The sequence below is a fragment of the Helicoverpa armigera genome, chromosome 22, assembly GCF_030705265.1.
Source record: "Helicoverpa armigera isolate CAAS_96S chromosome 22, ASM3070526v1, whole genome shotgun sequence".
In the NCBI taxonomy this organism is placed as follows: Eukaryota; Metazoa; Arthropoda; class Insecta; order Lepidoptera; family Noctuidae; genus Helicoverpa; species Helicoverpa armigera.
The window spans coordinates 3,382,294-3,398,371 of record NC_087141.1 but is presented as its reverse complement, the minus strand read 5'-3'; the positions used below and the strand labels follow the sequence as shown (position 1 = coordinate 3,398,371).

The 16,078-nt window shown below is 36.5% G+C and overlaps 2 protein-coding genes across 5 annotated transcripts in view; one reads left to right on the top strand and one right to left on the bottom strand.

Annotated features, from left to right (window-relative positions):
- LOC110370770 (calcium release-activated calcium channel protein 1) overlaps positions 1-12,196 on the top strand; it is a 58,671-nt gene extending 46,475 nt beyond the window's left edge. For 2 of the 4 annotated variants that reach the window (XM_021326723.3, XM_049843357.2), the window contains 6 exons: positions 5,762-5,865; positions 7,514-7,712; positions 8,215-8,362; positions 8,883-9,149; positions 9,537-9,638; positions 10,307-12,196. In XM_021326723.3, coding sequence (XP_021182398.3) covers positions 5,762-5,865; positions 7,514-7,712; positions 8,215-8,362; positions 8,883-9,149; positions 9,537-9,638; positions 10,307-10,452 — 966 coding nt within the window. In that variant the 3' untranslated portion in view covers positions 10,453-12,196. Of the gene's footprint in view, positions 1-5,761; positions 6,001-7,513; positions 7,713-8,214; positions 8,363-8,882; positions 9,150-9,536; positions 9,639-10,306 lie in introns of all 4 variants that reach the window. The other 2 variants (XM_021326721.3, XM_021326722.3) reach the window with 1 other exon arrangement.
- Positions 12,197-13,952: 1,756 nt separating this feature from the next.
- On the bottom strand, positions 13,953-15,925 carry LOC110370772 (uncharacterized). Its single transcript, XM_021326728.3, has 3 exons — positions 15,508-15,925; positions 15,011-15,229; positions 13,953-14,343 (listed from the first exon to the last, which is right to left on the bottom strand). The coding sequence occupies exons 1-3, from the start codon at positions 15,795-15,797 to the stop codon at positions 14,181-14,183; spliced, it is 672 nt and encodes a 223-aa protein (XP_021182403.3). The 5' UTR covers positions 15,798-15,925; the 3' UTR covers positions 13,953-14,180.
- Positions 15,926-16,078: the final 153 nt, after the last annotated feature.

Below are 16,078 nucleotides of genomic sequence, written 5' to 3'. Positions count from 1 at the left end.
TATTTGAGGCCCTGGGCACATTAGGATCATGGGGCCCCTATGACCTTGAGAAAACACTATTTAGTTATAATATATAAAGAAAATAGACAAACAAGGTTCTAAATTTATTTTTATTTAGTTACTAACTATAAGAAATAGGAATAATAATCTACAAAAGTTACTCGCTTAGCATAAAATCCTTAGATTAACTCTATGTTGATTGCAAAGGTACCGTTCTAGATTTAAGATGAGCAAAATCGTTAATCACTTCTTCAAAATCTATGGTAGGTATTGAGAGAATATCACATTCTATGGACATCAGCGACAAACTAGTTAATCTCTCTTGAAGCATTATACTTCTTAATTCATTTTTTATTCGTTTCAATTTGGAGAAGGTACTTCTTAATTCATTTTTTATTCGTTTCAATTTGGAGAAGGAGCGTTCTCCGCCAGTGGCGGCGTAGCATCGGGGAGGGCTACTTATTGAGCAATCCCCTTCCAAAAAAACACGACAATATGTTCACGTAGTAATAATCATTCAGAATTAACACAAAAGTACCCAAACAAGTTTGAAAAAAGCACTGTAAAACGAAGATATAATTTTTTTAAATTTTGATTTTTGGGACGCAATAAAGATGTAAAGAATTCAGAAAAACTACCGCTAAAGTGTAAAGCGCGAGCACAGCGAGCGCGAAATTTTCGAGATTTTTAACACAAAAGTACCCAAACAAGTTTGAAAAAAGCACTGTAAAGTGAAGAAGGCGCGAGCGTAGCGAGCGCGTAATTTTTGATATTTGGGACGCAAAAAGATGTCTAAAGAAATTAGAGAAAATCACCGTAAAGTGTAGGGCGCGAGCGCAGCGAGCGCGAAATTTTTGAGTTTTGGAACACAAAAGTACTCAAACAAGTTTAAAAAATTGGTTTTATACTTTCTGTACACAGTTAGGTGCTTCATTTTAACTCTGAACATTTTTTAAGTATTCTTTTAAATGTTCATTATCATTCTTTTAATTGGTCATTATCATCAGATTTTTTAATACCTAAATATCGGTTATCATTTGGTAATCTGGCAGAAACTAGGGGGCCCCATTCGATCGCGGGGCCCTGGGCACTTGCCCATTTTGCCCAGTGGAGAGGAGGGGCCTGATCATAGTTGTTGGTTACGCAAGTAATAGGATAGTCTAAACTGAAAATTTACTACATTTTGGCAAAATAATATCGTCACTTTGGAAAATATTTTTCTTCGGATTTCCTTTTCTACATATTAAAGTAAATTTTTATTTCATATCGTAGATCTATCACACTTTCTTACAAAGCGTGAAAAGCACAGTTCCAATAAGCGTGGTGCTTTTCTTATATGTATAGAAGAATACCGGCAATAAACTCAATTACCATAGGTACTCAAAATAATATAGATACTTACGAAAGCATAGACAAGAAAAGCGAATTAGATAAAACTTACTCACGGTGAAGTCAGTAACTACAACAAAGATAAAGCCTTTTATTTACTTACAAGTTTTCCTTTCCAATATAACTGAGGCTTCAGGAAAATGTCTAGGTATTTAATTACTCGTGTGCAATAATAATACGTAAATTAAGTTAATGTTAGAATTAAGTTTATGGGTAACTCAAAAACCTTCATATTTCCGCGTTACTACGAAGTTAATGTAAAATTATTACATCTTCTTCCGTATTACTGTAGTATGTTTTTCCCGGAAAATCTAGGAGATATTTTATATGGTATAATTGGTGTTAGGGACCTTCCAAAGTTCTCGGTGAAGGGTAGTACCTACCTAATACTCGAGCAAGAGACATCCTAATTAGATATCTCAATTTGTATGTCTGCCTTTTGTTGGTAGGATATCACGTCTACGTGATTAGTTGTATAACCTGAAACTTTACGGGCGTCTCTGAAAATACAGCCAATATTACCTACATAGGTATATTGGATATAAAAATTATACCATCCCATTCTTATATCTACCTAATAAAAAAAAACACACTTTTCATTCCATTAATAATTTATCTTACACTGCTATACAAACCTCCGAAGCTTTTTTTCAAATAGAACAAAAACCTCTTTTTATAACATGTTTTGAGCAAAGTCTAAGCATAAACTTGGACTTTGATTTTGTAGATGATGATTAAAATTGTGAACTTTGAACATTTTAATTAAACGTTTTTAAAAAACCCATGGCGGAAGGCAAAGTCAAGTTTGCCAAATAAAGATGTACTTCCAACACTATTCATTGCGAATTGAATGGGCTCATAATAGATGGCAGAAAACCCATAAGTGTTTATCACACCTGTACCCTACTGTTTTTGTGAACTATGAACTCTTTGGTAGCCGTTAAAAATAATCAAAACTAGTCGATGTTGTGTTTTTACCCGGCTTAAAAATAGATACTCGACAGTGGGTTTTTTATAGTATCTATTTCAATAGCCAGTAAATATTTTTATATTTAGACCACTTTAATTAAAACTGACCTTTAGACCAAACCGGTCCAAATAAAATATGAAACTTTGGTTCACAAGCAACGCACAAGCAAACATCCAATTTGAAAACATCATCAGGGGAATGCCCAATAGTAGCATATCTTATAAATAAATCATCGATAGTTTATCCAGCTTCTTCTGAAGAAGTAGGATGCGGGTGGAACGCAGGATACAAAATCAAACATATACCTACTTATCTCGTCAAAAATCTTTGCCACTCTGAAGTTAGCCAGAGTTTGTCAACTGAAAAAAATCCTATCTACAACGACATATAATCTGCAGTACAATCTTGCGCAGTATTCCGACGTGTCGTAGCAATAATTACTGGCATCGCCATTTGCCGCCATTGCGGGCCGGCGCGGGCGCAACACATGCTAATTGTTAGCTCGTATGACACGACACGACATACGGTTTCGTTTGTGCATCACGAATGTGGTTAACAGTTTGATATAAATTGCAAATGTGGTGCAATCGTTACGTAGATAAGAAGGGGATATTTTTTTAGAAAATTAGAGGAGTAGGTAGGTACAACAGGAGAAGAAATTTCGGGGAGGAATGAATTGTAAGGAACGAACAGCATTTGCTCCCTGGGGAGGTGAGATCATTTTTGGGGTAATTCTACGATATACAAAGACACTTACGTGATTATTCCGATATCCCAGAAGAAACATGGTTTGGAACATGGATAGAACTTTTTACAGCACTCCCCCCAAAACTGTTCTTGAGTATAAATCGATAGACTTGAAAGTTGAACTTGACCGACGCTGAATGTCCGAGCAACAGTTCTCGATATCTCATTAGCTAATCATAGCACGGCCAATGCCTTTCGAACTTTAGCCTTTAGCTTTACAGCATACTAAAACACAGGTGAAACATAGATAGATACATATTTGCATGTAATTAAAAGAAAAAGGTACGTGCTTTAACTAATTCTTTGAAGGCGGATTAAACACTGAAGAGCCCAGGATCTGTTTTTATTAAGGAAATCATCAAAACTAACTTTGTATCTTCTGGAGCCCTTTGGAGCCTTTTGGCGCCCTTTTTGAGCCCAGAGCTTACGACAAAGCAAGGCCTGAGTGCCCTTTTTCTTTTGATAAGTACTGATAACTTAAATTATATAAGTGATGTGTTGTGATGAACGGATAAGGTTAGAGGTTAGCCACACATTTGTTGAACATTTTCCCATGCACAATGCGGAAACATCCAAAACGGTCGTAAAAGGATAAATATTAATATTAGTTTATGTTCCACATTTATTGTAGCTATCATATGCGGAAGCACGCGCCAGGAAAAGCACCGATGCTCAGTAGCATGAACGTTCAAACGATCGTTTAGATACTGTTATGAATGGTATCGCCAACCGAGAATATAGAAATTGCCTAACAGTGGTTCCTGATAGCTACACTATAAGTATTATTCGATGGAGATAATTGCTCCGATAAGTTTTGGTATTGACAAGTTTACCCGAGAAAATATAACTATTATTAGGTACTGTATATACCATTAAGTAAATACCTAACTGCAGTTCTTGCTTGGTCTGGCTTAATTTGTTTTGGATGCGGTCTAACATATTTGATTGGACGTTCAGAGGCTTAATTACTAGCCTAGCTATCATTGAATATACATTATATGTATAAAACAGTATACAATGAAACCTTGGACACAGGTGGTATTTTTCACATAAGACTTTATAGAGCCAAACCACTAACATGTTCAGATTTGGTGTCCTCGCATATCGTAGTTCAACTCGAACTCATGTAACACTATAATTGTCCCCGTGGCACCACCATACTTAATGAATGTGCAACGTACGTGTAACCTCGCCGTTATCAGATGAAGAAATAATAATTATTATTTAATTTCATACTGGCTCGTGCATTATGGAGGAATGTAAGTATGAGTCGGCCATCTGTGTCAGTCGTGAGCTGAAATTACCAACCTTTAAGACATCATTACCTAAGGTTCTTAAGCTGCCTAAGGTACACGTCGTAATATTTTTTTATCAAAATATTTACACAAAGTCTGAAAGAGTAAAATAAATATGAAAAACATTTGTTTAGGTATTATACCTACTTAATGTAAATAGGAAAAAAACACGAGAATGCCTATGTTATTCAAATATTTACAGAACTAAGATAATACTAGATGAAGAGTTAGTTGGTACCTAAGTACGTGATACGGAGAAAATAGATAGCAAAATGAAACAAACAAACACAACTAGGTACTTGGTTGTTTTTTCTTGTGAGCCCGCCGTTGTGAAAACTTAAGCCACAGTTCAATGTTCATCTCGTAGTTCTCGGATAGGCTTTAAAAACAACCATAATGATCTTATCGTAGCTTCGAAGGTTTGCCGTCTTCCTATTTACTGTTACGGAGGCTAGTTTATGTACTAAAGTTAGTAACAACAACAAACTAATCCAAAAACTTTGGGAACCTTTTTACCCGACTGCTAAGAGTTTTGTAGGCTGTTTTATTTTAGAGCGTTTTCATCATCTTCATTCATCACCACCCTCCTGCCCTTTTTATAATTTTATTTTGGAGCGTTTTATCCATACATTATAGAAGTCTAAAGTCTAAAACGAAACAGATAAGTTGAGATAAGTTCACTTCATACCCCAACTATTTTCCACGACCAGTTTTAATCTAGTCATAGTCTACTAGGACGTCGGACGCCCGGTCCAAAGTCAATGTCAGTCAATAATCACCAGCTAAGCTCAGTATAATCAGTGAAATTACTGTTTTCTACTGCCAGTTCCCACAGCCGAGTCACGGCTCGTTGACGCCACCACGTTTAACGTCAAACTTGTCATGACATCACTTAATGAACAAAGCAGAACGTTTATCATACAATTTTTATTGGACAGACGATGTTAATAGAATAGTTTTGGTTATTTGCTGTGTTATTGACGTCTGAAGTCCTGTTTTACACGTATGGAATCATTAATGAGGCGGTTATCATTATAAGTATTATTTTCGTATGAGAAATTGACTTAATGAAATCATTATTCGTTTATGCTTTGACTCTAAATTGTAAACATCATAAAACTTACGTTTAAGTACCTAATTACATAGTGCTTTGCGTCTCGTCTTATTTCTAAAGACCCAGAAGTACCTAAGACAACAAATACCTCACATTCGTTTCTCAACCGATAAACGCATTGTTTCAATTGAACTTTTGGGTCACTAAATAGGATGTTAATTTCTTCTTCCCTTCGTTAAGCAGCCTAATGACTACCATCCTTTTATTCTTAAGACATCCTTTAACATTTCGCCAAACAAATTCCAGGTATCGGAAGCTAGCTTCGTGACGAGCGTCGAGGAAGCGGCTCGAGTCGACCAATGCACGCAGACGCCCCCGTGCGGCAAGGCGCGCCCACGCACCTTGCAAAGGTACCACACTACCGACCACATCTTCGAGCGCTCACACAGAACTCATCGACTCAAGCACGAGTCGCGCCCAAAGAGTCTAGGGCTCACTGACTCCTATCCCTTCATTGCGAAGCCGCCAAGCTATGATTACCCAAAGTAAGGATCAGATAGTTTAAGCTTTTGTGACTAACTTTATAGGTAGATGTCGTCTGTGTATTGTGTGATGTCCGTTTATATGTTGTTTGTAAGTAGTATTAGTGTTGTAGTCAGTGTTATCGTAAACTTAACGACCAACTTGAATCATACTCAGAAAATACCCGTAAGTTACTTAGATCAAACATTTTTGTCGCAGCAAATTGATAGCATTTGTGAAGCTAGCTAAGTATATAAAAATTATGAGTAGTAGCTATTCAATTATTGAGATAACTAAGTATGATTAAGTTTAAAAATAGACAAAATACGCATTTTTTTCTTTAAATTCAATTTGAAGTAGCAACATTAGCAAATCTATTTCCGTTCGAAAAACAAACTTCAACTGTCAACTTTTTTATAAAAACAAAACAAGACGGTAGTTAGTAAAATCTACAACTTAACGTTTATTCTGAGCAAAAAGTTCTGCAAAAAACAGTGTGAATCTTCTTTAGTAAAATATAATTTTTGAAGCATTATTACAGCGATTACTTCTTGTGACGTCTGTAGGATAATCTTCATAATTTCAGTCGCGTTATCAAGTAAAAAAACTGAAGTAAAATATGTAAGTAGTTGAAAAGTTATTGTGTTCGTTGCTTGGATGACTAAGGAGCTTGTCGGAACTATCGGAATGTAGTTTCAAACAAAAGATATTAGTGGAACGTTCTCATAATATTTGTATTTGTAATATTCAATTGTAGACTTAATAACTACAGTAGTAGACTACAAGAAGTGGGAATGACCAAATGTGTGAACTGAGCGTTCACACGAAGCGAACCAAATTGCTATGATTTTTTGATGCTCAAGTGTTTTTACTGTCAAACTATTTACAAGGGGCCTTAGTACAAAGATTTGAACAGCATAGGTACACAAGCCAGGTGTCCAGATGCTTTCAAGTGCCTTTGCTAGCATGTTGCACAGCTAAGCTCAACACAGCAATCAAGCAACAGTCACAAACCGTTACATTACACTGCAAAAAACTACAGCAAACACTAAATTACTAACCATTTGTTGAATTACATAACGTCGTCTTAGAGTGAAAACCTAGGAAATACATGTTAACCGACTTCCCAAAAAGTAGGAGGTAGGTTCTCAATTCAGATGTTTATGTTTTATTTCATTGCACAAAATTGCATTGCGTTTCTAGGAAGATCATGTCGCTAAGCATATTGTCCTGAAAAGTGACCTACGTTTTTCACATTTCTAGGTTTTCACTCTAACGGCCAGTTTCTTCATCAAAAGTTAAAGTTACAGTAATGTCTAAAGTAAAAGTAACGGTCAAATTCGTTTTTTCAAGGCTAAAGTGACAGCAAAATTCATAGAAAAATTGAATTTAACCGTTACTTTAACTTTAGACATTACTTTGACTTTTACTTTGGCTTTAACTTTTGATGAAGAAACTGTCTGTAAGGCGTATAAATGTATGTACATATTTTCTGTTAAATTAAACATGTCTTATTGATGTACATTATTTTTCCAGATTCAAGGTCAGCGTGACTGACAGTCCCACGATCTCGGTGACCCCACCCCATAGCTTAGAATACGTGTGTACGAAGGGAGGGACCAGTCCGAACGGTAGCGTGACTCCTAACGGCATGGTGTCCAACAAGTCAGCTGCTACGGTGCTGCTGAGTCCAGGGTATCTGCAGGGACATTGTCAATGTAACCAGTCTATTAAAGTAAGTTGAAGAACAACGACAAGAATTTAATAACTGCTATTTGTGGATATGCGTGTAGAGACAGAATTTAGACATGAGCACAGTAAAAATGTATTTGAGGTTATGTGAAATTTCTATCTCTAATAAGTAAATCCACAGGTAGGTTATTGAAACCCGCCATTTGAGTCTAAGGGCACAGATTGCTTGGACATCAAAGACGCTTGAAAATATCCTCAATTTATTGTAAAACTGCACGTGTTTATCGGAGTAGAACTAATGCGTTAATTTATTATGATTTCACACTGTGAATTAACATGATTCTAATTAATTCGCACGTTCATGCTAGGAGTGGCACGATCAATTTTGTAAAAGGCTCGATTGTGGTAGCACTGATTTAGGAACTCACTATTATTAAGTTGGCCTAGAAGGTAGCCATTGTTTTTTTTGTTTATTTCTCATGTAGCTCCAATCTAGACCTTATCATCCAGATATTAAGTGCTAATTTCCTTTAACCCATTTGCAGAGTGTAAGCGAGGTAGCACTAACGATGCCGGTATCCCCGGCATGGAACGAGGAGTTGCCGCAGGGCTCCGAGGGGCTCTCGTGGCGGAGACTGCACATGTCGCGTGCGAAGCTCAAAGCCACTGCAACCACCTCGGAACTGCTGTCAGGTAAGAAATGTGACCACGGAGTAAACCTTCTAAAAATATCATACATCGTGGAACCCACATGGACCTAAACAAAATAGCAGACGAAATCGGAAACTGCATGATGTATTTTCCAACAAGTCAGTAGGTAAACTTAAAATCTATCAATCTCTTCTGTCTACTATTTGTGCAAATCGTTAATACATGCTGGGAAATTGCACTTCATCACCAATTAACATAACTATTGACATATGTGACACTACGATGACACCAAAGTACCTAATGATTCATAGGGATAAATAATGACTTATGTTAGCACAGTCTCCTGATCGGAATCCGTTCTCCGAGATATTCCTAGCTCTCGTCAAACTTACAATAGGTACTAAACTTCCATTAGGGATTCTAACTTGTCAGTTTAAAGCTGACACTGTGGTTCACAGTAGGTATCTTTGTATTCCAATCCTCTTGACTCCTTTGACTATTTCAATCCTAGAATGCTAGCAGTAGCAATATAAAGATTACAAGAATAATTGATCAATTCCAGGTTTCGCGATGGTGGCCATGGTGGAACTGCAAATCAACGAGCCGACGAACGTTCCAGAATGGTTGTTCGTGATGTTCGCAGTGTGCACGACTGTCCTCGTGGCAGTACATATCTTCGCGCTCATGATCTCCACGTACTTGCTGCCGAACATTGATGCCGTCAGTAAGATGGAGACGCCGAGGGCACCCGCGAGAGCGTTGAGAGACTCGCCACACGAACGCATGAGGGGGTTCATTGAACTGGCTTGGGCTTTTAGTACTGTTTTAGGTGAGTTTGGAATATTACGTGGTAACTATTTTACGGTGTGTCAAGAATCTGTCTGTTTGACCTCTTTAATGACCTAATCAGTGATATTGTCACGCCGATGAATGATAATATAAACTATGGACTACCAGAGGAGAGATACAGAGAGGTATCACTATGATGATACACTCATGAAATAAGGGCTAGGTAATGATGAAGTCCCAGAACAATGATAATTATTTATCAAAAGATGACGCTCGTTGATCACATATGCTGATAAACTGTTGCTGATTTAGTTTTTTCTTTAGTCCGCAGACTAGATGTTGCAATTTATCATTTTATCTTCGAAAAGATTGCGATAGCCTCGTGCTTAACATACAGCAATACTTAATTTACTTGTCTGTCTTCCAGGTCTATTCTTATTCCTGGTGGAGATAGCAATCCTCTGCTGGGTGAAGTTCTGGGACTACTCGTTCGCAGCAGCCACGGCCGCCACTGTCATCGTAATACCAGGTACAGCTATACCTCTTGTGTGTCTGTGAGTGCTCTTCCTTCTTGTCTTGTCTGTCTGTTGGTCTGTGTGTCAGGTATGTGTTAAACACCATTATCATCTTGTCATTTAACTTTATGCTTAAGCTTTATGGTGAACGCACATCTATCGGATTAAGGAAGGCCTCCGTTCGGCTTGGCTATTGATGTGTGTTCACCATTATGGAACCTTTTACTTCAACTTTACGTCTGTTTGTTTAGTTTTAAGCTTCTAAATTAACTTTTAACATTTTCATATTTACTGTCCCACAGAATTTAACATACTCAAATCTGTAGGCAGTTTTCAAAGTAGTAACTAACAAACAATAATATTGTAGTGAACTAAACAATTTAGAGGATGCCCATGCATATACCAAGGTATCTTCCATATGAATACCTACGTCAAAGCTTTGTGCTTGAATTGATTTAAGTAATTGGCTTTTGCAAGTCCACCAAGACAAGCTATTAAATACCTATTTAAGTATATTATTTTATTTTCCACGATTCAAGTAATGATATCTTTTAAGAAAACTGTTTATTTTCGCCATTTTACATTGCCGTATTTTTTCTATATATTATTATGTATGTACTGACCTAAATAAACCAACCTATAAATTTATACCACCTACTGACCAAACATTTTTCTTTTACAGTATTAATCGTCTTCGTGGCGTTCGCGATTCACTTCTATCATTCTTTGGTGGTGCAGAAGTGCGAGACTTCGGACCAAGACATAGAACAGCTGGAAAGCATGAAAAGAGACCTCGACACAGCAACTGTCAAAGTAAATATGTTTTGACGTAACAGTGTTGGCAGCGGATAAAAAGACATTTTAATTTTAATGCTGGCAATGTTGTCTGGGGAAAGCCCGCCTCAACGGTGATATTTTGCCCTATTTTGTTTTTAGAGTATTGAAGTTATCACCAATCGGCTAGTCCCATGACGTAAAAGATTTGTAATGTTATGGCGCGAAAATCGGCAGCCATATTCTTTGTTGGAGCCTAAAATTTGTGACCAGCCAGTATGTAATTTTTAATTGTTTTAGGTACGGTTCTTTTGTAATAATTGTTCCCTGTGATAAATGTTCTTGAATCTTTGATATTATTTCTGTAATGCTCCTGCTCCACCTGCGTTAGCGTTAACGTTAATGTCAATGGCCAACTACACGTTACTTATTGCATTAAAAATGCGTGTTGGCTACACTTACGCAAAGAGTTAATCCCTCATGAAGTAACGCGTTAACATACATTAAAGAGATTAAACTCAGACACACAAAATAATTCTAAAAACTAAAGCTTTCTCATTTGACCATTCCATTATCGTGCTCGTAAAATGCAGTTACAACTTAAACAAAGTATCTACACTCGTCCTTGCATGCGTGCAATGAGATGGCATTAATGTAGCCAACATCACTTAGCGCTCTAAGCTACGCACTAAAACCCTTTGATGCGTCCAAAAAACCGACACCCGAGTTATCGCTTAACGTTTAATGCTATTTATATTGCCATTAGTATAAATTGACATTAAAACGTTGGCCACATCTGCGTAATGCCAAAATTTAACGCGTTAAGACGCAGGTGGAGCAGTAGCATTATGGTGTGCAGTGACGTGCGTGGCGAGCGAAGGTTTCGAATAAATGTAACAACGATCTGTAATCGAATTAGATACCGATTTTTATATATTACGAAAGTCAAATGTTATATTTTCTCAAGTTATTTCGAAGAGCCGTCAATGCATTAGTTTGTGGTAGGTAATCGAATCTATGGTGGAATCTCAAAAAAAAATGGTTGGATAGTTGAATCCCCACTTATTATCTAACGTCAACTAATAGATGGATTCATACTTATATATCTTTGTCTATACCTACATAAGGCTCTGTTTGAATCCATATTAGCACGTTAGTCGCTCTTCCCACGCAAATTACAAAATCCAAAGTGCTAATTACTGATGAAGGTTTGTGGACACATTTATAAACCTAAATATAAAAAAGGAAAGAAGTTTCGCAAAAATATTGTCTATTATTACCCAAATGAATTCCTAAAACGAACGTGTAAATATAACGATGTCTAATAAGTAAAATAAACGCTAAGTTAAGGTATTGCTATTTATAAAAGTTCTTGGGAGTATTAAAATATCAAAAGTACAATGTGAAAAAGTAAATTTTTACCTTATGTCCATTACATAAGGTCCAAAATTGTGTACTTTTGTTTGTTTTATGTAATAATCTTATGGTGCTGACTATGTAACTGATATTCAGATTATTTGTCAATTAAGATCTTATTTGTCTAGTTATTTCAGTAATATAGTGTTGGAATATTAAAAAGATAGGGTTTTTTTTTCATATTTCCACCAAAGAGTCTTCCAGATTTTGATATAATGTACAATTAAAAGAAATAATTAATGTGTAAAACTCATGTAGGACCAACTATGTAAAGTGAATGTATGTACTCCAAACTGTTGAACCAGTATTTAAAATAAATTAAATGATGAGAATTATTTATAAGAATATTTTAAGAAAAAAATAAATGAAATAATTATGATGTTATGCTTGTTTTCTTTGAACTGTGTCCTCTGGATATCATTTTACCAGCCTTCAAAAATAAGTATCCCCAGAAGCAGCTTGAATAAACGTGAGTCCTACAAATATGGTCCCATCATCTTTAGCCTTTTTACTGTCCCACTACTGGGCACGGGCTTACACAGAGAATTTAGCGTTAATCGACCAGTTTGCTCATATAATATGGATATGGAATACGAAAAGTTAATTCTACTTATTTGAAAGTTTGTTGGGTTGGATATTGGTTCCATAATCACGCTTTAACGGCTAAACGAAATGAGCTAACATATTGCTTGGGCCAACTTAAAAACATGCGATATATTTACCCAGTTGAGGAAAGTACATATTTTTAAATGGGCGGTATATGAATAGAAAGATATAAAAACATTATTACCTTACATTTATTTCTCAAGAAAACATTACAAAATCGACCATCCTTACACTCATCTAGCACAACTTACAAACCTCAGGTCTTTGATTATATCTTCAAATATCAATGTCGGTCTGAAACCACTAGTCTCAGGACCATTTGGGTCTCAAAGTACATACATATCTGGTTCAAACCGGTATTGATGTTTAAAACTTACAGTATAATACAAATATACTATACCTAGAAGTACATAGTTATAAAACTAACGTGCGATTCATATTACAGTGATTTAGGAAGCAAATTAAAAGTACTTTTGAAGTTTTGACCATGAATAGTTTTATCCCCCGCAAATGACGTCACAGGCACTTTTACCCGCTAAAAGGTGAGCTATTTAACTTTTCAGTTTCGCTTAAAATAGAGCAATCGTTCCTTTAAAATACGTATTTCCTCCTCCGAGCCTTTTCCCAACTATGTTGGGGTCGGCTTCCAGTCTAACCGGATTCAGCTGAGTACCAGTGCTTTACAAGAAGCGACTGCCTATCTGACCTCCTCAACCCAGTTGCCCGGGCAACCCGATACCCCTTGATTAGACTGGTGTCAGACTTACTTTAAAATACGTATTTGTCGGGTAAAAATAAAATTACGTGTTACGCAATAGGAGGTCGAAGGCACGTTGCTATAAACTTTTACAAAGCTTGGAAATTTCCTAATCAAGTTATTTTTAGCCCTTTCACTGGGAAACTTTTATTTAAAGTTGAAGTGCTGGGGCTTCATTGCCAACATTTTATTTAAGGGTTACAACATTCTATTTTAGTTGTAAAGGAAATATTAGAAAAAAATATTAAGATACCACCGTCATTTGCGGGAGGCAGATCCAGGTCAATATGTATTATATATGATATATTTAAGAAGTTAGTACAAATTGCTACACGGATTCCGGAAAACTAAATATTAGACAGTTATGAATGTACTTAGCTTATGACGTATCTTATCTGTAGCTTTACTTATATATGAGACAGCCATTAAATAGCACGGCTATACGCCCTTGGCCTCACAATTCCACAGCTATACAAGGCTTAAAAACAGATACAACTAGTATTCTACGCTTATTAAAACGGGGTATTATGATTTGTGCACAATATTACTTGAATATTACTTCTGAAATACAGCAATTACTACGTTAGAGTTGGAGCACATCTGAGGAATCGCAGCGCAAATAAGAATATGATAGTCCTGCATTAAAAAGTCGAAAATTAATAGATGTTATTCATTTTCGACTTAATTGCAAGAGCTTTAGAGTAGTATTTTACATGGCAGTGAAAATCGCGCTGCATTCCCCCAGACAAGTACCTGATACAACTTTTTTTTTACCTACAGACAATCTAACATGAAACAGACAGTTATATTCGACATTCAATTTAATATTTAAAACCTGTAAATATGTACTGTAAAAAAAACAAATCAGAGCAAAATACTAAGCTACAGCTACAATGCCAAAACAAAGGTATAAACTTAGAACTTAAACTTGATATTGACTTACATACAATCTTCAGAAAGGTACACAGTGTTAGTCTTATGGTGCTATCATTTTACATCAGTATCACATCTCAATATCTTCTGACACAGTCTGGTGGGCGGGGACTAGAACACCATTTCTTCTTTTAGGCTGCTTTTCTTCTTCTTTCTTCTCGTCATCTTTTAATTTTTCTAGAATGCTCTCTCTTGGTTTCCAAACTACTAGTGACATGTGTGGTTTCTCCAATCTAGAAACAAATGAAAGTAGCTTTAAATACACAGTTGGTAAAGTGAAAGTGTGTGAGAGTTAGAACTCGTCTTAATTGTTGTTTCTTGTGCCACCTGAGGACTGTATAATAACTCTTTTTTGAGCTGTTTTACCATGTCAGATTAATTTATCAACATTTGGCTTTAAAACACTGGTAAGTCAAATAGTTGGCAGCTAATACAGCAGCCCATATTAAGAATGCAAAACCTGATCCAAATAAGTTATTGAGCAATTACTAAAGACTTGAGATAGAGTGACCATGAGAATTTTAATACAATGGAGACACAGGCAATATAAATTGAACTTTAAATCAAAGTGTTACGGTGTATTATCAATAGACAAGTTATATGTGAGCTTTATAAACTGTCTGTTTCGCTGTGGTGGCATATTAGGCTGACAAAGTGTAGTCTCACTATAAGACATGTCATTGACACGAAAGAAGAAGAAACTGTCAACAGAAGCTACATTTCATTTTTTAAAGCTTGTGTTGCCACTATGTTCTTGTTACATATTTGGAAATTAAGCCCTGTGTATTTATTTTTTCACAGGACAAAAAGCCTAGCTTCCTTCTTTTAACTTGTCTCTAACTCTGACGAACCCCATCTCCTGAGCTAACCTTGGAACTTAGGAATAAAATAATATCTCACCTTTCAATAAGAGAGGCAGGTAACAGAGGCTCCTCCTGCAACTTCTTCAACTCCTCGCTCAAGACTATTGTGTGACCCTTCAGCTTCTCAGTAACAGGTTCCATGCCTACGTCCATGACTTCATCGCTGGCTAGTGCATGTGGCGTGTACTCTGACGATATGTGGAGGCTGTTCAGGTGGGCGGCCATTTTCTCTTCTGTTATCAGTTGTTTTGCTGGACTGTAACAAGTATGGTATGTAAGTCTGGAGTTCCGATGACCATTTTCAGATATTTTCTTTTAACTAGCAAGCGTGCGCTTTAGTTAAGCAAATGAATGTAAGGCAGGCCTAAATAATAGTGGCTGGTGAGGTGGACAAAGAAAATATACGCCAATAATGAGCAAAGTAGGGTTAAATGACCATTGAAACAATGACACATTCCACTAGCATGGGTATTTATTTACACTATCATAAATATTGAGGTATACTTAACAAAATTCGCCCAACAGAATACTTACATGACTGGTTCTACATCCAAACTCTTTCTCTTGCAATGGATTACAGGACTGATCTTCTGCTCTGAGTTCAGGTGCTGACCAGTGAACTGTACCAGCTGAGGCGGTGACGACATACCCCAGGGCAACCCCTGAACATTCCATGGTGCTCCCGTGGGTGCAGGCATGGCATGCGGCTCTGCTAACGCACGGTTGAAAGGAATTGACGAAGCCAATGCCTGATGTGCAAACATTTGTTTCGCCATTTCATCCGACTGATTATACGGAAAACCTGGATAACCATATATATCCATCTTCACTTTAGTTGTCAAATCCCACTACTTCGGTAAAAATATCTTGGATTACACTTCCCGGAAAAGATTTTGCGTTTTTTAATAACACACTCACAACAACAAACTATCGACAACAATTGACAGCTGACTTTTTAATTCATAAAGTAGAATGTTCTTGAAAATTCTATATTATTAAGTAGAACATTTTTTTGGGTGGCAATGTCAACTTTTAGTCGATGTTACTAAAAACTTTTATTTCTCTACTTTTCGAACTGCCAATACAAAACGTTTACAGAAGAGTA